We start from the raw sequence: 20,022 nt of genomic DNA on the forward strand, positions 1-20,022 counted from the left end.
CGATTTTGAGCTTTTAGCAAGTCAATATTCTGCCAAGTGCACTCAAACAAAAATCTGCATGCACATACACACCCATGAAGCTTGCATATGCATCTTAAAAATCTTGGGAAGATATACAAGCATCAAGTGGGGCAGTACTCAGATGTGGGGTGCTGCAGGGACTTGTACTTTTCTGTGTTTCTTGAACTTTTGCCAACCATGGGTATGTTATACAAAACACTGTGCATATGTGATTGTTAAATATTGGCTGCTAATTCTTATCACTGCGAATCAAACACATTTTGTCTACCAATGTAAATCACTGAATCTCTCCCTTAAAAGAAAGGTGCATCTTCCAAACAAGGGATGTTCAAGATTCTAGAAGGCCATGCAGTCCACCTCCTTCAGAAAATAAGAGCTCTTCCCAGGGCACACAGCAGATGCATCATCCTTACACTGGTTCATGGTGTGGCAGCGCTGGGGCGATGAGGCACAGCAACTAAAGGCAAAGGGAGGTAAAAGATCCAAAGGGGGGGAGCTCCCAGACAACATGTACAGAAGGCAGGTGAGTGCTCAAGAGAGCTATAGATCAAGGGAATGTAGGGTGAGCTGTACAGTGAGGCCAAAGTCTACATATGTGCAGTTTGGCTAAATTTAAATGTTTGTGTGTCAGGGGTGTCTGGATAGGTCAGTCTGTGAAGCGTCCAACGTTGGCTCAGCTCATGATCTCACAGTTCGTGGGACCGAGGCCTGCATTGGGCTCTGTACTGACAGCTCAGAGCCTGGAGCCTGCTTCAGATTCTGTGTCTCCCTTTCTCTCTGCCCCTCACCCACTCATGCTCTCTCTCTTTCAAAACTAAACATTTTTTTAAGTTAAAAAAATAAATAAGTAAAGTTAAAAAAAAAATAAATGTCTATGGGTCAAGATGGAAGCCCCAGAAAGGGTAAATATGAATCCATTTTGGTGGCTATATTGTCATGTTGAAGAATTACTGAGCAAGCATCCACTGTTCTATCAAATGGGTGAGAGAGAAGTTAATTGTGTGTATGTATGTGTGTGTGTTACAATATGTTCATTCAGAGATGAAAATGAAGTGCCTGATCATGCCATTTCTGAAATGTGTGATGTCTGTTCTCAGACTGTAGCATGGGGTCTTTTCACTCAACATCCCTTCAACACTGAGGCAAATAAAAACACAAAAACCCCAAAACCTATGATTTGTAGACCAGGGGTCTTGGGATGGCCCTAAAAACAGTAACTACTCTAGATGGGAAAAGCAAGCAAACAAGAAAGAAACTCCAATATAGCCAAGTCTGAACTCGTAATCTTGGCCCTAAAACCTGGGCTACTTCCAACATTCCCTCATTGACAGGTGTGACCTTCCATCTGGCTAAGCAAGCCAGAACCCTGGGGATCACCTTTGACTTCTTTTTATTCCTGAGCTCCAGTATCAGTTCACCACTGAGTCCTTTTCAGATTCTTCCACTGCTCCTTAGTCCCAGCTACATCGCCTCTCCCCTAATCTACTGAAATGCTCTCCTAACTGGTCTCCCAGCATCTACCATGGCCTACTCTCCAATCTGTCTTCTTCACTCTAGCCAAAGAAAATACTTCATAACAAATCTCTTCATGTTGAATTCTGCTTAAGACCATCAATGGCTTCTCCCTGTCTTAGAATAAAGACCCAACCCTATAACATACTCTTCCAAACCTAGCCTACTCTGGCCCTTTCCCCCTCTCTAGCCTCATCATTTACCTCTTTCAGCAACCTGAGCAGGCCATGCTCCTTCCTGCAACAGCTCTTGTGTGTGCTTTGTTTGGGATACTCTCCCTCTGTCCTTTGTCTAGCTAATATACTGATTACTCATCTATCTAAGGTATTTTTGGTTACATGCTCTTATAGGATTATATGCCTATCATCCCATGGCTCATCTCAGTTTTAAGTACATTTTTATTAGCATAACTGTTGTAGGTCACTCTTTCCCTCTAGATTGTAAATTAGATGAGAGCAAAAACCATTTCAATTTTATACATCATGTTTCACCCAGTACAATGTTCGTCATGTAATAGGTGCTCACTGTAAACAAATTTTTATGGTAAAGCTACCACTTACTTAAGAGTAAGATATCCCTTGACTAGGGAATCCATAAATCACCATATGCAGGTATCCAGATGCAGTTAATGAAAGTCCTGCCCCTGGGGGAGTTCCTTCTCTACAAGAGGAAGGGCCTCCTGGGGGAGCATCAGCCTTCCACATCCATATAAGCCCCTCATGCCTGGAGAAGAAAAAGGACTTGAGCACCAACACAACGGTTTCCCCATCCTCATTAGACTGCCCCTGGAGGAGACCCACTTGTAAATATATATCAGTTAGATATTTGTCCTTTCAACTTCATACAAAGCAAAATGTAACACAAAACAAAATTCTATAGAAACATAATAATGACATGGGGCAGAGTTCAGGATAAATAATATAAAAAAATGGTTTTACTAGTATTGAAATAAATTTTATAACTAAATAAGATATTAAATTTAATACACAGATCATTTAAAAATTCTTTGGCCAGGAAGGGAATAAAATACCTAGTAAGAAGTGGAAGCAAAGTTATAAAACCTACTAGTAGCATCCTGGAATAAGGCTTGTTGCATGATGAGATAATTTCCAAAAGATATGTCTTACCTCATTAGGGAATCTCACTTAATGTCAATGGTGCTCATGTTTATGTTCTCTTAATAGCTCTCTTACAGTTCCTATTTCAACAGGGCTTCAGATCCTGGCTGCTTAGGATGCAGCAGCTACAGCCTGACTTGTTTTGTCCTAGTCACTGCTTTTACGGTATAAATCAAGTAAACCACTTTAGAAGATTAAATTTTATCTTTTTCTCCCCACCAAAAAGAGGATAGCACATACAAAGGAATCATTAGGTCAGAATATTCTTAATTAAAGGCTAAAAAGGGTAAATATAAGGCATATTGTAAAAAAAGTAGCCTATAAATATATTGTTATAACTATACTACTGGAAATATGCATAGTTATAATCCTCCTCCTCTTTTATTGAGTTGTTAGCCATTAATCTGCAGAAGGCATCTTTTTCAGGCACTGATCACATCAGCATTAATTACTGTTGGAAAACCCTGCTTGGATCTGAAAAACCGGGTATAAAACATTATTTAACACATTGTACTATTATAAAGGAGCAAAACATTTTTTATGTTTAATGATACTAGATAAAACATCTAAACCATAGAAGACCTGGAAGCATAATATCCTCTATCTTATAGAAGCCAAGAAATCAGATGGTACAAGGCTGCTAATCTACAGAAACACGTACAACCAACAAATATTATAGCAGGTCACAGCTTTCAAGTTTTCTACTTACTTCTCAGCAGAGAACATTCTCTGAGGGAAAGATTGGAAACTGAAGGAAAAACACACTGTAGTCTCTCTTTACATCATTCCTCCTCTCCCTTTACTCACATACTCTAGCTTCAAAATAAAATTTGCTTAGTAAAACAGAAGGCAAGTTTTATTACTGGTTCTCTCTCACCCATGAAAATCAGCTAACCTCTTTCAAGTAAGGTATGAAAAGGAAATAATAAAATGAGTGCAGTGTCAGTTCATCAATAAATAGATAGCACTGACTTCTGGATATACTTATCAAACAATAATCTAAGTTCACTCTACTACCAAAATAATTTAAACCCCATGGTCAAATAGGAACCTAAACTCTGTTGATTTATGAGCTCAATATCTTCTGGGATATGTCACCAATTTATGTGCTATATCCCAGTGTGTTAGCACCTGGGGTTGGCTAGAGGTGAAAGATAATGTAAAAGGGCTTGTAAACAGGAATCTCCCTGTTGACTGTTTGCCTCAGGAAGCTCTCACTGTTAGCTATATATTTCAGAAATTGTATGCAGAACATCGTTCTTACAACTGTGCTACAGAAAGGGTCAGTTCCAGAAAATTTAAGGCATTTATAAAACATGCATGATCATATCACACTCACGGTCAGTATAAAGGTTTGACACCAAAATGAAGTTAGAGCAAGGAAAGATTTTAAAGTTTGAAACCTCACATCATAAACAGCTAGTGTGCCATTTTTATTTAAAGAGGAATAGAGGGTCAATAATGAATGGTGACATTCTGATACTGTGACGTGAAGCAACAGTGACAACTGGCCACATATTCATTAAAAGAAATGAAGAATTTTCATTATGTTTATATTTTCTATTAAACGGAAGTCGATTCAGCCCTCTAAGATTTAGAAACGATGTCACTGATACTCACAGTTTGGAGCTGAATATTCATGAGGAGCCTGTTAAGACCACTAGAGACATTTCCCAATAGTCCTTGCTCTCCAGTAGACACAGGTAACAGCAGCTGCATTGACACCATGGGTCTCTTAGCCCTCTTTTCACAGTACATGAAATTTACTTCATCTGAACTAGTGGTTTCAAATTTTTTCAGTGTTTGGGGCACCTGGGTGGCGTGTTGGTTAAGTGACCGATTCTTGGTTTTGGCTCAGGTCATGATCCCAGGGTTGTGGGATGGAACCCTGAGTTGGACTACGTGCTGAGAGCAAGAAGCCTGCTTAAGATTCTCTCCCTCTCTCCCTCTGCCCCTCTACTGCTTGCTCAAGCATGCATGCACACTCTCTCCCTCTCTCAAAATAAATATTTTTTTTTAATTCAAATTTTTTCAGGGCTAGAGGCTTGTTTCTTCAAATAAATCATATATGGAATCCCAAACACTGAAGGCTTGGGTCCTGCTCTAAGAACTAAATATTACCTGGAAATGGCATAAGAATTACAATATAAATGTTGACTCAAATTTAAAAACAATTCTTAACATTGACTATGAGTTTTAAGATAACATACTAATTGTCAAAAGTATTACTTAGAATAACAAATTTAATACTTGAATGTGTGAAAGGCTATTAATATTAAATTATTTAATATTTAATTCAATGAGTATTTATTATCTTACTATAATCCAGGCCATGTACTGAGAACAAAGTACATAATAGTAATTCAAACAGATGTGGTCCTTGTTTTTAAGCTCAAAGCCTCTTGGATGTCAAACATCAAACTTGGCTAAGTACTATGACAAACAAATTCACATTAAAATGGAAAATTTGGTTTCCTGTCTTACAATCAAGTCCTTTATCCATTTTGAGTTAATTTTTCTGAATAGTGTAAGAAAGTGGTCTAGTTTCATCCTTCTGCATGTTGCTGTCCATTTCTCCCAGCACCATTTGTTAAAGAGACTGTCTTTTTTCCATTGGATATTCTTTCCTGCTTTGTCAAAGATTAGTTGGCCATACTTTTGTGGGTCCAATTCTGGAGTCTCTTCTATTCCATTGGTCTATGTGTCTGTTTTTGTGCCAATACCATGCTGTCTTGATGATTACAGCTTTGTAGTAGAGGCTAAAGTCTGGGATTGTGATGCCTCCCGCTTTGGTCTTCTTCAAAATTACTTTGGCTATTCGGGATCTTTTGTGGTTCCATACAAATATTAGGATTGCTTGTTCTAGCTTCAAGAAGAATGCTGGTGCAATTTTGATTGGGACTGCATTGAATGTGTAGATAGCTTTGGGTAGTATTGACATTTTAACAATATTTATTCTTCCAATCCATGAGCACGGAATGTTTTTCCATTTCTTTATATCTTCTTCAATTTCCTTCATAAGCTTTCTATAGTTTTCAGCATACAGATCTTTTACATCTTTGGTTAGGTTTATTCCTAGGTATTTTATGCTTCTTGGTGCAATTGTGAATGGGATCAGTTTCTTTATTTGTCTTTCTGTTGCTTCATTATTAGTGTATAAGAATGCAACTGATTTCTGTACATTGATTTTGTACCCTGCGACTTTGCTGAATTCATGTATCAGTTCTAGCAGACTTTTGGTGGAGTCTATTGGGTTTTCCATGTAGAGGGTAGGGTAGGGTGGGTGATGGGTATTGAGGAGGGCACCTGTTGGAATGAGCACTAAATGTTGTATAGAAACCAATTTGACAATAAATTTCATATTTAAATAAATAAATATATATATATTTAATTGATAAAAAAAGATTAAAAAATGGAAAATTTTGGAGTTTAATTTCATCTTTAAGTAGGCACTCCTTCATTAATTTCCATTACATTGCTAACAAAAATTTCCCCCCTTCCCTTCCTTCTTTCTTTGTTTGGAAAAACAAAATATGCCCTTGCTTAAAACCCTAATCTAAATATATCAACTATTGCTCAGGTCTAAGTGCATTTAATCATACTTAAGATCTCATCACAGAAGGAACCACTGTTTTATCTGGTATTTTCTGCTCTTTTTCTTTAAAGATATAAAACTTAAGTTCAAATTAAATTTTTAGAGACCTATACAATACACATTCCCAAAATATTTCTGATATTAAGAAGATCTGCAAATGAGCTGTTCACACGGCTTTCTAGAAGTTCAGAATATTAAAAGAAACAACTAATATGGATTTTTTCCCTTCTGTAGTACAATTTTGAGAAAGTTAAGTCAAGGAGCTAAAAGGAACCACAGTTTTTGAGCACCTACTATGTGTGGGTGCTGCACCATAGTGATTATAGACTCTCTCACATTTAATCCTTATGGCAATTCAGTAAGTTAGGTTTCATGGTTTCCACTGTGCAGAACTTGAACTCTGACCTCACACCATGCACAAAAATGAACTCAAAATGGATCACAGTTCTAAATGTAAAACCTAAAACTAAAAAATTTCTAGAATAGACCCTGAGAGAAAATATTTGTGATCTTGAGTTAGACAAAAGATTTCTTAAGACATGACACCAAAACCATGATCCATAAAGAACAAATTGATGATTAATTGGGTTTTACCAAAATTTATAACTTTTTCTCTGCAGACACTATTAAGAATGTAAAGACAAAACACAAACTAGGAGAAAATATTTGTAAATCATATCTAACAAAATATTCACATACAGAATATTTTTTTAAAAATTTCTTACAATGCAATAAAAAAATAAGTGAAATATTTGAATAGGCCTTTCAAGAACAAAGATGATGTGTGAATGCCTAATAAGCACTTAAAAAGATGCTGAAAATCATTAGTCATCAAAGAAATAAAAGTTAAAATCACACGGAGAGGGCACCTTGGGTGGCTCAAGTCAGTTAAGCATCTGACTTCGGCTCAGGTCACGATCTCATGCTTTGTAAGTTTGAGCTCCGTGTCTGGTGAGTTTGAGTGCCCCTTCGGTGAGCATGAGCCCCACTTCTGGCGAGCTTGAGCCCTGCTTCGGGTGAACCCCGATTCTCTCTTTTTCTCTCTCTCTGCCGATTGTGGGTTCTCTCTCTCTCTCTCTGCCCTCGCTCTCAAAAAAGAAAAAAAAATCACACTGAGATACTGCTACATACCTTCTAGAATAGTTATTATCCAAAAGACTGACAACACCAGTGTTGCTGAGAATGTAGAGAAACTATAGCTTCATATATTGCTGGTGAGAATACAAAATGTACAGCCACTTTGGAAAACAGTTTGGCAGGTTCTTATAAAGGTAAACATACACTTACCATATAACTCAATAATCTTACTCCTAGATATTTATCCCAGAGAAATTAAAACACATGTCTACACAAAAACTTGAAAGCAAATGATCATAGCAGCATTATTCATAATAACTCCAAATTAGAAACAATCCAATGTCCATCAACCAGCAAATGGATAAACAAAATAAATCTTACTCACACATGAAATACTATTTAAACTAGGAGAAAAAAATGTAAAGTATCCAACAAAGGACTTGTGTCTAAAATACACAAAGAACTCTTACAAGTCAGTAACCCAGCTCATCTCTCTCTTTTCTGGTGCAACTTCCTTCAACACTCTGGCCCACTGTGATTGCTTCCATCTCTGAACTTACAATAACCTTCACAGGGTATTTTTCTTGTAAAATCTTTCAGATCAGCTCCTGGTTGGAGGTGAGGGGATGTAAGGGGCATCAGTGATGAAAATTAACACAAATGGGCTAGAATGGGATGGGGCATGAATTCCCAAAGATGAAGTGGCCTCTCAGATAAGAGATGTCTCGTCATCAACCTGGTCTCTGCCACTGTAATGTCTGTGTGGCCACCTGACTTGAAAATTGAGGAGCTTGCCAGAATCCCATAGCATGGAATGTTTCTGGGAACAACTGATTTTGACCCACTTGGGTATTTTATTTTGCCTCCAGAATACCCAGGATCACTCCTACACCTATGTTTATACACCTCTGAATCTCCCATGGTGCCTAGCACAGTGTTGAACAAGTACATCAAAAAGAATGAATGACATAATTGAATATTCCCAAACACAGGGTAGATGTGGTTCATGGTGCCCACCACTCTTGGGCTTAAGCTCTACACTGAGAAGAGATGGTGAAATACTGCAAATTAATAATATTGCTCTCAAGTTCAAGGTAGTTATTCTGATTCTGTTGGACTAAGCTCCCTTGGAAAAATGATGGGAAGCAAACACCAGCAACCTGTCTCCTGGGAATAAGTTCCCAGACCAATCACCTTGAGATAATTACTAAAAGGGAAATAAGAGAAACACTGTCAAGTGAGGGAAGTATATATTTGAAGAAAAATGTAGCTGACATTGTGCCTTCAGGGCAACTAGTTAATCTCCTACATGAGATATCAGGGTGATGACACACTTTTTTCTTCAGAGGATCACCGGTGCTAAATGGAAACTGTCAATATGATGGCTGCAGAATTGTAGTCAGTGAGATACATACAATTTATAAAAGAGAAAGGGAGTCCAATTCAAGCAAGGGCTTGAATCCCATTAGTATGCCCCAGGCTTTCATGCAAGAAGCCACACAAGAATTATACAAAAGTGAATAAAATCCCAGGGTTTGGTAAGTACCCACCCCCGCTAACTTGAGGCAGCTCATGAAACTTCCAAGACTAATTGGGGCCTCAGTGAAGAGCACAGTTTAGCGAGCTTATGAACAGGTGAAAGGAACTGTGGGTTTAGTCTTCATAGGTACGACCAGACTCTATTCCTCTAAATGGTCTTGAAATTCTTCATTTTTTCTAAATAAACTCCTAGCCAACAGAGTAATATTCCCCCTCAGTTGTAGATTCTATTTACTATATATTGATTAAACTGTGTTCTAACACAGTCTCTTCATTGTAAATTGTGTTTATAAAGGTGCAGTAGTGTATTTTGTAAATACTGAACTGCTTTATGTGTTGTTTTTTTGAAGATTTCTGAAGTAATTCGGAGAATGTGAACTACTAAACTAGTGCCTGATTTATACGTTATGGACAGTAGGGGCTTAGAAAAATTACAACATTTGTAAGAATAATATATATTAATAATATATATTTAATATATATTAAATATATATATAATTTAATAATATATATTAAATGTATCTACCATTACATTAAAGATGTCCAAGGAAATTTGGTTACTTAAATTTAAAATGGTTAGGATTTGATCTGTCAAATTTATGCATTATATAAGTGATGATCAAGGAACTAATGAGTTTGCACTTATTTTTCATGCAAAAATTATTAAATTTATAAATAAAATAAACTTTGTCAACTGAATTTGAATTTAAACTTTAAATCGAATGTTGATTAAAATCAAAGTAATAACAGATATTCTTTTATGAGTATAAAAAGCTTCCCAAGGGAATACAGGTTAATGGGAATTGGTCAAAGCTTTCACCTCATAGACTCTCAGCTCCACAGTCAAGAAAGAGAACCATGGGTACCACTACTGAGCAGTTAAATACCACTTGGGCCATACCTGAAGAATCCTAGACCAACAAAAGTCCCCAGAGCTTTCTCTGGCAAATGTCCATTGATTCTAGGAAAACCAAGACTGGCAAGGGAAGTGGGAGGTTAGGGGCATCGATCTAGAGCAAACATAACCTAGATGGTATGGGATGGGGTGAAGTCTCCACCCAACTTGAAAATCTAGAGAACCTCAAAATCTAGGAGTCAATAAGAATTTGAAGATGCTTTCCAGGATCCCATAGCATATAATGTTTCTGGCAACAACTAAGAAGTTTATCAACACCCCTCAAATATTTTCTTTTGCCTCTGGAACATTCAGAGTCACCCCTACACCCACACTTGCCAAGTGGGGCCCTAGGGGATGCTGAACAGCAGCTTCCACACCATATCCATCAAAGGAGGCACAAGGTCTTCTACCACAGCTATACTAAGTCACGGAGAGCAGACTTCCAAAAAGGTGCCCAAAATCATGGAGGCAATAAGCCCTAAAAGGTAGGGGCTGACCCACATCCTGGACCTGTGTCACCACCTAGCTCGGAATGCTGGGATAGAGCTTTTCAAAGCTTTTTTGTGACTTGGCAAGTATCACATCTGTGAAATGAACATGAACTTACTTTGGAACAGGGTTTGTTATGAAAAGCCACTGAAATAACACTTTAAAACCCAGAAAAATACAAGCGTAAGTGTAGAGAATTAGGTCCTTTATTATAAAGTCTGAAGATGCTAGGACTGCTTTATATGCAGCAGGGAGAAATGATAAACTGATTCAGTGAAATATCATATATACGGGTGCCCATTTAACTAACAAGTAGGACAGAATTCTGTTCCTCTAACATACTTTCTAGCCAAATTTCATCAAGACCAGAAAAGGGCAGCATAAATGAGATGGGGAGGAAAAAAGTTCCACAGACTGACATTAATATCATAAAATATTAGATTTTGTGCCAAATCTGTATCAGGCAATTAGCTCACTTAGTTCTTTCAGTAATCCTAGAAAAGTAGAAATTATTATTCCCTTCTTAGTGGGGAAAAAACTGAGGTGTGAAAGTTGAAGCAATTTGCCTAGTCCTGAGAAAAAAATTAGCCCTAAGAACTTCAGTCTGCATGACACCTCCCAGAAACACTGAAGGCCATGACAATCCATCCTTAGAATCCATGACGATCCGTCCCTAGAATCCTGAAGACTATAGTTCCTGTGCTTCTTTCACATTTCAACAGAGGCTGAAAAATCTAGCAAGTCCTCATGGAAATTTCAGTGATGGACTCTTGCTGTCAAATTTCTAAATGGTCCTGTTTCTGTTCTCACACCCAGTGGTGAATGTTAAGTGCACGTCCTAGAGCCATCCAGGCCCCACTGCACTGTCCTCCTCCCTGGAAATGAGCTCTAAGTTCAGAGGAAAGGAAGCAGCCATCACTCTGGTGTCAACACGGATATTCGAGAAGAGCCCAGGTTTCAGCAGCGCTAAAAGGAGGCCCTGGAATCACTGTGCTTGTTGCATTCTCTCAGGTGGGCAACTTTCATTCCCAACAAAATAGGAGGAGACAAAAAAATTCATCAGGAAGTGTGTTGCAATTTCACAGACTGACAGACGGAGGCATGTAGCAATACATCTTTTATTACTTTCCTTGACGGCTACAGATTGCATGCTGAGTTTAACTGGGCTGATACATTCTGCAGGTGTATTGTTGAGAGAAAAAATTTTGGACATTTTTCCAGCTATCATGGAAATAAAGTACCTAGGTATGGAAAAAAATTTCCTGGTAGTACAAAGAATATTTCTCCCTACTCCTCCAAATACCTTCTAGTTACATAATCCTAACATAGTCATTTTCATGCCTGGTAAGTTTATTTTTAAACATGGATAGACCAGACTGCATTAGAAGTTTCTCTTCTGTTGTGTTTATAAAATGATTCATAATCAATGATTCTACAACTAAGGAATGCAACTTTTGCTAAAGCCTTAGGCTGCAAAAGGGGTTGCATCTACTTTGTACATAAATAAACAGCTTAGAGTAATTAAATGTGATATTCTCATTTAAAAATTGGAATTGCGCTGTGCCCATTCTAGGTAGCAAGCACCCACAGCTCAGAGAAGCTACTTCTTCACTAGCCAGTGACACTGATGTCATATTGCACTTGATGAAAAGAGCCTTCCCAGAGGCACTCACCCCTGATAAGCACATTGTGTGGATTAGAGGTACAAAGAGAAGAAAAATCATTTTCCACCTCAGTGTCAGATGCCACAGGTATATCAGCTAATGAAAACAAAATTTCTCTAATTTCCACCAAATAATAGTTCTACCACCATCTATAAGACACGGAGACAGAAACACAGCTGACTCTCTTCTTCTTATCTCCTGATGAGACTTCCCGTTAGGGTGTCAGGCATCCTAGGACTATCCCAGAAGACACCTCTGGTGTAGGTGGAGATCATACGTGGTAGTGGGATAACTGCAGCTGCAGCAACTAATGGCCTAAAAAATGGTGATGTAAGCATATTTACACAGCATCACATACAGGAATAAATACAATTTATATGTGAATATATTTATAATATACTTAATTATGCACACACATTATGTCTTAAAACATAACATCAAGTTCCCCATCTCAAACTGGTCTAGTTGACATACTACATTACAAAGGCATTTAATCATGTAGCTTTCGTTAATTTTAGTGAGAAACTCAGACCCCAACCAATCCTTGATACTCCTTTAAATTTTAAAAATTTGCCTTACAAAATCCATGACTTGGCTTTTGGAAGCCTAGATGATGACCAGGACAAAGTATGTGGCTCCTGGAGTGGATCTATAGAGTGCTACAAACCACCCAAAACAATGTGGCTGCTTTATGGAAAAGAAAACTACACCTTGAGGTAGAATCAGAGCTTCTCATATGACAAGATGAAGAAAGAGTCTTCTGAAATGACACAGGACAATATAGGTTCTGGTTAATTTTATGTATCAACTTGACTGGGCCACCAGGTACCCGTGAGTTTGTGAAAGTGTTTTTGGATTGTTTTAATCTCTGAACTGATAGACTGAGTAAAGCAGACTACCCTCCCTAGTTCGGGTGGGCCTCATCCAATCAATTAAGGGCTGAACAGAAGAGGCTGACCCTCCCCCCAAATAAGGGGGAGTTCCTCTGCCTGAGTGGCTTGGAGCTGGAACTTGGCTTTTCCTGCCTTCACACTTGGAATGAAAATCAGCTCTTCTCAACCCTGCAAGTTTCCAAACTAAAACTACACCACCGTCTCTCCGGGTTCGTAGGCCTTTAGATTTGGACCTGGAATGAAACCATTGCCCCTCCTGGGTCTCCAGCATACCAACTGCAGATCTTGGGACCTCTCAGCCTCCATAATCATGGAAGCCCATTCTTTATAAAAATGTCACACAGGGGCACCTGGGTGGCTCAGTTGGTTAAGCGTCCGACTTCAGCTCAGGTCATGAACTTACAATTCATGGATTCAAGCCCTGCATAAGGCTCTCTACAGTCAGTGAGGGCCCTGCTTCGGATCCTTTGTCTCCCTCTCTCTCTGCCCCTCCCCCTTTCACACTCTTTCTCTTAAAATAAATAAATAAACATTAAAAAGTCATATATATATGACATATATATATATACATATATACACACATACACAATTTTAATATATATGCACTTGTAATATATATACACCTGTAAGATATATATATATATATATACATGTATACACTTTTAATATGTATATTACACACTTTTAATATATTTATTATATTAAATACAAACACAAAAACCCTACTGGTGCTGTTTCTCAGAAGAACTCTGACTAACACAGCATTACAATAGAAAAAAATTCTTCTGTACAGAGCCACCAAAAAAGTCAAGCTAGAATGTCTCTTCCTCACCAAGATAAATAGGTCGCAGCAGCCAACAAATGGTGATACTATTAGAAAGTATGTGATATTTGAAAATAAAACATGACTGAAGTATTCCTACTTATATAAGAAGTTTGGAACAAGTAATCAAAAATGTAAGAGATGGGATGGGGTGGGGTAGAGTATTGAGGGTGAAGGAGAGAAGACCAAGGTGGTCTTGAACAATCCTATGAATTTTTTTTACAAGGGCAATATACATTTTTTAAGTTTATTTTTGAGAGAGAGAGAGAGAGAGAGCACAGGAGGAGTAGAGAGAGAGAATTCCAAGTGGGCTCAGCACTGTCAACACAGAGCCTGATGCGGGACTTGAACCCAAAAACCATGAGATCATGACCTGAGCCAAAATCAGGAGTCAGGCGTTCAACCCACTGGGCCACCCAGGTGCCCCTATACTTTTTCACATCTTGTAAAAACTCAAAAGATTATATAATAGCAGATGATTATAACTGATTTCTTCCTGCAGAAAGTATCTTTTCACACCAACTGAGGCAGAGGCAGATGCTAGCCCCTCCCTCCAAGGCTATAGTTGTGATCTCACACACACACACACACACACACACACACACACACACACACTGCTGCTCAACCTCAATCCTTATCAAATATGCTAAGTGACAGCTAATCAAGCTGTAAAGAATGTTGTTTCTTCATTCTCATTGACTTAAATGCCAAGGTGGTCCTGAACAATCCTGTTCTTCTCACGGCACCCACATAACTTAAGATCATCTTTGTATGAGGTTCACAGACAGAGGAAAAAGAAGGTGTAAAAGGAGAGACTTTTAGAATTTCAAAAAACTTCCAGGATCACAGACATTTTACAAGCTAAAGACATTTTAGGAAAGCTTAGAACATGTTGGGTATATGGAGACTTTGGAAGTGAAAGGGAATTTAGAATTCATTAAACACTATCATGGATAAAGACCTAACTACTTGCTCAGGCTGGGGATTGGTACTCAGAAATCTTCCATCCCACCCTGCAAAGTCTCCTGGACTCTACCAGCTCAATGGTCACAGTCTGCACAAAAGAAAGCTAATTCTGAAGTGAGAATGTAACCTGGACAGGCCAAGGCCTCCATCTCCTGCATCTTCTGTGCCTTGCCCTTGCACATCCCTTCCTCTCCTTTCTTCTCAGGGGTTAGGAACAGAGGCTCTGGAGCCAGACTCTGGGATTGAATACCTTTTCTGGTATTATTAGCTATGTGTGACCTTATTATTAGCTATGTGTGACCATGGGGAAGTTATTTACCTCTTTGTGCCTCAGTTTCCTCAGCAGAAAAATGTAAACAATAGTACTGCCCAGTATGTAGAGTTGTGAGGATGAAATCAGTTCAAGCACAACACATTCTTAAAGTGGTCCTGGCCTGTGGTACATGTTGGTGTCAGCTCCTTACTAACCCTGTCAAGTCTCTTACTCATTCTTCCAGACTCAACAGGTAGTAATTTGCTTTTGGTTCATTTATTACATTTCTCACATGGTATAGAAAGCACCCATTTACTAGCCTGCCTTCCTCTAGACTGAGCAGGAATCACACATTCTCATTATCTTTCCCAGCACCCAGTGTTGGCACACAGCAGGCACTCAGTAACTGTGGATTGAGTGCTTCAAGACATAACTAATTCTAACAAGGAGAATGTGTTACCTAAGGGCTACTGGTTATGAATGGCAACAGCAATGCAGTAAAGTGAAGCTCTAGGTAGAATTCTGCAAAGAAACACAATTCACCCTTTTGGTGTATAATCAAGTCCTGGGATTTTTTTTGTCTAAATTCATTTGCTTTAAAATCTTTCAAATAAGGTCACTTTGTTTACATATTTGCCCCTCTTAATGGTACAGAGAAGTAAACACAACAAAGCTAATTGAATCAATGTTACTTTTGCCCCAGGAGACCAAGATTCTGAAAATATTAATGAGCAATCTCCTATGGTTACGTTCAATTATCAATTGCACATATAATGCATAATTATTAAAGAATCATTAAAAAAATGCCCTTCCAAGTACAAACAAGAGCAAAGCATCAAGCAGAAGTTACAACTACATTATTGAGGCCTGGCTCCCCCAAAATAACATTTCTCTTAAATATAGAAAGGATAACAAGATGACCACTGGACTAACCCTGGTCTCAAGTATGTGATTTTAGCTCAGTTTCAAAAAACCTTTTGTGGAAAGTATTCTTCTCATGAAACATGCTATTAAAAAGAAAGCCCATGAGACACATTCACGAGTTCCTCTAAATCCCGAGGTGTTTACTGAGGAGACAGAGGAAGGAGAAGACAGAGAGACACGCATATGCACACACCTACTCATCCTGTATCAGACCAGTTAAGAAGCTCAGTAAAATTCAGTCTTTTTTCTAAGTGACTTTTGTTATTCCAATATGAAACATCCACAGATGTTTCTGTTGGATCACAGATGTCACTGTCAGGTCAGATTAATAAAAGCCATATTTCCAGTTAAGCATAAAGAAAAAGAGGTAGTAAAGGAATTCAAATATGCTAATGCTCTGTAACAGAAAAGAATAGGTGAATTTGCATTTGATGTTTCCTAGCCACATACACTTCTCACTTACTTAAAGGAATTTGGGAAGATGAGTCAAAGTACACATGGCTACTATTTAGAATGAAAACACTAGGAACCTCCTGGAAAACAATTCTTGTCAGTGCCAAAAAGCACACCTGAGTTGAATATTAAGTGAAATGAGTTACTCCAAAAGCGGAAAGAAAGATTGCTAAAAGGTTCAGCTAGTTTAGTTATACAAAAAGTAAACTGGGGAGCAGATCCCCCAGGAATTTACTTACCACTATATCCTCAGGGAATGTGTCTCTGCTGAAGGAGCCATCATCAAACACAACCTCATAGAAGGTCTGCGATGTCACAGCGATCACTCTGCAGCTGTAATACCGGGTGTTCCGATGCTTCGTGATGACCGTCTGCCCCACAGAGATGCCCTTCTCGCCAGCCTTGGACTTCTAACAGAAGAGGTACACAAAGATGAGAGAAAAGAAACAGGAGAAAGGGAAAAGGTAGGAACAGAAAAGAAAAGATATTTATTTAGAAAAAAATAATTCACATGATTATGATATATATTTTTAATTTTTAAACTTTTTATTGGGGAATAATTTCAAACTTAAAAGTTACAAGCATATGAGTAGTACAAAAACACCCATATACTCTTGACCCTTTTACCCAGATTCACCTATTGTTACCAATTGATATTTTTAACATTTCACCATTTCTGTTTTTTGCATATTCTGACTCTATTTTATATATGTGTGTATTTACACACACAATGTTTACATATGTAATTCCTATGTTTAGAAAATACACAACTGACACACATATATATCTATACACACACACGCACACACACACACACACCATCACAGGCCTTTTACTCCTAAATATGTCAGTTGTGTATTTTTTAAGCATAGCGATTTGCCTTCACATAACCACAACAGAGTTAGTAACTTTAGTAAATGTAACATGGATGCAACTTATGTTCTAATTTTGTCAACTGAGCCAATAATGATCTTCAATCCCACCCCTACCCCCGCCCTGCCCCTGCTCTCCAGCACAGGGTCCTGGGGAGTCAGGTACTGCTGCTTCTCTTTAGCCTCTGTTAATCTGGAACATTTGACTGCTATGTTCTGCTATGTTAATCTGGAACATTTCTGCCTCTGTTAATCTGGAACATTTTCACAGCCATTCTTGGTCTTTTATGATCATGAGTCATACTTCTGAAGGACACAGTTCCCCTTCTCCCTTTTTTAATAGAGCATTTACCTGATATTTCCTCGTGATTGGATTCAAGTTATACATTCCTGGCCAGAACACCACACAGATAATGTTGTATTCTTCTCAAGATATCACATCTGGCAGAACATGATGCCTGTCTGCCTCTCAATGGTGATGTTAATTTTGATCCTAAACAAACTGTAGTCCAATTCCTCCATGTTACAATCACTATTTTTCCCTTGCAACTAATCAGCAATCTGTGGGAGAAACTTGAATGCCATACAAACATCCTGTTCCTGTACACATCCGCTCAGGTTTAGCACCACTGACGAGTTGTTCCTGATCCGATCTTTACTATGATGGTAGTGATATGCCGATTACCGCTGCTCTCACACTCCCTCCACACTTAATTGCTGGCACTTGGCACCTGTTAAGTAAGAGGCTCTCACTCTCCCCACATTCTGCTCTTGTGTGGCAGGGGAGGAGGGAAGGCAGAAGACTGCAGAAATGGCCAAGGGCTTAGGTCAGGGGCTATGAGGGGAAGAAGGAAGGAGGGAAGTTCCTTTGCCATCGTAAGAAGTCAGGACATTATCCTGTGGGCCTAAGGAAGCTACTGAGAGGTGGAATGAATAGAAGAGAAATGATCAGGTGTGTATGGCTATAGGTGGAGAAGGTGAGTGGGGAGCTTATCACAATGGGCCAGGTGGAAGATAAGCACCTGGAGTAAGGCACTGAGGACAAAGGTGCTCATGATTTGGATGGAGGGGTGACTCCCTCCCAACAAGTGTGTCCCTACAGCCTCCTACTTGTAGAGTGAGCTCTGCCATCTAGTTTCTCACATGCCTAACAAAATAAAAGGGTATTTTTCTCCTTGATACCATTCCCCAGTGACTGTTGGGTTGGTTGGGGAAATTTTCTTTGCCTTTTGATGTAGTTAGGTAGATGTGTAAACATCTTGACAAAGGACAACAGTAAGAAGGCTATAGTGATTTAAGTGCACTACGCTTGAAGCAGACATCATTAATAGCTAGGCCAAAGTATGTGACATACACCAAAATAATTACCTAGTTTCCTGTTTCATTCTCCACCCAACCCCTTTAAATATATCTAACTTCTCAAAGTAAGAAGAACGACTTAGATGTAGTTAGTAACGAACACGAGTGAAAGCAGTTTGCAGTTACATAACTCCAAAACTGGGCCCACAAATGCTCCTAAGGACTATATAGGCTTCAGCTAACTGTAGGGGGCGACATGACAGCCTGTGTGGCCATCCACAGTGGCCCTTAGTGACTTCATGCTGGCAACAATTTTTGTAGATGTTGTGATCTCTCTGTCAAACTGACTTAAAAACACTCATGGTCAGGATTGCAAGTACTATATTTTACTATGATATTAGTTCCTGTGTGCATATCTTATTAAAATTGGAATTAACCCTCTAAGGAAACAATGATTTGGATTTGAATTCTAAGCTCTGCTACTTACTAGCTGTGTGATCTTGGGATCTTGAACCTTTATCAGCCTCAGTTTGTTCATCTGTAGGAGGGATAATATTTACATTAAAGGTTTGCTACAAAAACAGGATAAAGTACATAAACTACCTAGATTCACAGGCAATTGGTTCTTAGCTACTGTTAACTGGTTTTATTTTTGTTAAGTGGAGAACATACATAAGACCCTAGCCCAGGTTAATCAGCCACTCTTCTCTGCTGTCCCTCAGTACTTGGCATGTATGACTGTGCAGCACCCTTATTTCACACGAGTGGCTGAATCCAGTCCCATCACTATTCTGCTCTTTACCTCATCCACTTCTGATTCTAACTCTTGTCAAACATGGGCACAAAGCTATGGTCCTTAGCAGGGAAGGTGTGTAAGGTGGCCTCCACCCCCCACTCCCAACTGTCTTCAAGTCCTGCCCAAATGACACCTTCTTGGACTATTCCTCCTACAGCAGGGCAAAATCCATGCATCAGTGCCAGGCCTATATGTCTTTTGTTCCACAGCACCCACCACAGTATGTACAACACTGTTACTGCTGGATGAATGATGAATGAATGAACAAGTGAATGAATGAGTTTTTAAAGACGACTGAATGAACTGTAAGGATGGTTACAGACACATTTTCATAATAGGAGTGGACTAATTCTAATCATTCATGGTCCAGAAAAGGGAAAAGAGAAACAAAGGGGAGTTTCAGGAAGATGTTCCTCTTTCTTGGAGTGCATAGGCATGTATATGAGTAGGGGGAGGGAATAAAGAAAGTTTATGGTGAAATTCACAGGGTCTGGAAAGTGGAAGTGGCCAGTCATGGGAAAATAAAAGTGATACAGACTTGATAGAGAAAAGGTTGACTCTACACGCAACCACCTTCTTCCTACTTAGGACCTGAAATTTATGCAAACTGGCTGGTTGGAAAGATGGCCAGCACACAAATTAAATACATAGCCTTCACCCAAGTAAAAATTTCCATGAGCTTCAAGCATGACCATTTTGTAGGGAGTAGTAAGGAAAACAGATTTTTTCCATAATGCTATTGTTATAGGATTTCTGATTTATTTTTGTAGAGAAAATTTATTGACAAGAATTCCCCATAACTGATTATACATTCTCAAAAATATTTCCTG

At 38.7% G+C, this 20,022-nt stretch overlaps 1 protein-coding gene across 22 annotated transcripts in view; it reads right to left on the reverse strand.

Annotated features, from left to right (window-relative positions):
* Positions 1 to 20,022, reverse strand: part of KDM4C (lysine demethylase 4C) — a 425,929-nt gene that overhangs the window by 25,114 nt on the left and 380,793 nt on the right. For 19 of the 22 annotated variants that reach the window (XM_027047047.2, XM_027047048.2, XM_053205108.1 and 16 more), the window contains 2 exons: positions 18,884 to 18,934; positions 16,465 to 16,635 (listed from right to left, as the gene is read on the reverse strand). In XM_027047047.2, the coding sequence (XP_026902848.1) occupies positions 16,465 to 16,635; positions 18,884 to 18,934 (222 nt within the window). The remainder of the gene's footprint in view (positions 1 to 16,464; positions 16,636 to 18,883; positions 18,935 to 20,022) is intronic. The other 3 variants (XM_053205120.1, XM_027047053.2, XM_053205117.1) reach the window with 1 other exon arrangement.

Source organism: Acinonyx jubatus, chromosome D4 (assembly GCF_027475565.1).
Source record: "Acinonyx jubatus isolate Ajub_Pintada_27869175 chromosome D4, VMU_Ajub_asm_v1.0, whole genome shotgun sequence".
Taxonomy (NCBI): Eukaryota; Metazoa; Chordata; class Mammalia; order Carnivora; family Felidae; genus Acinonyx; species Acinonyx jubatus.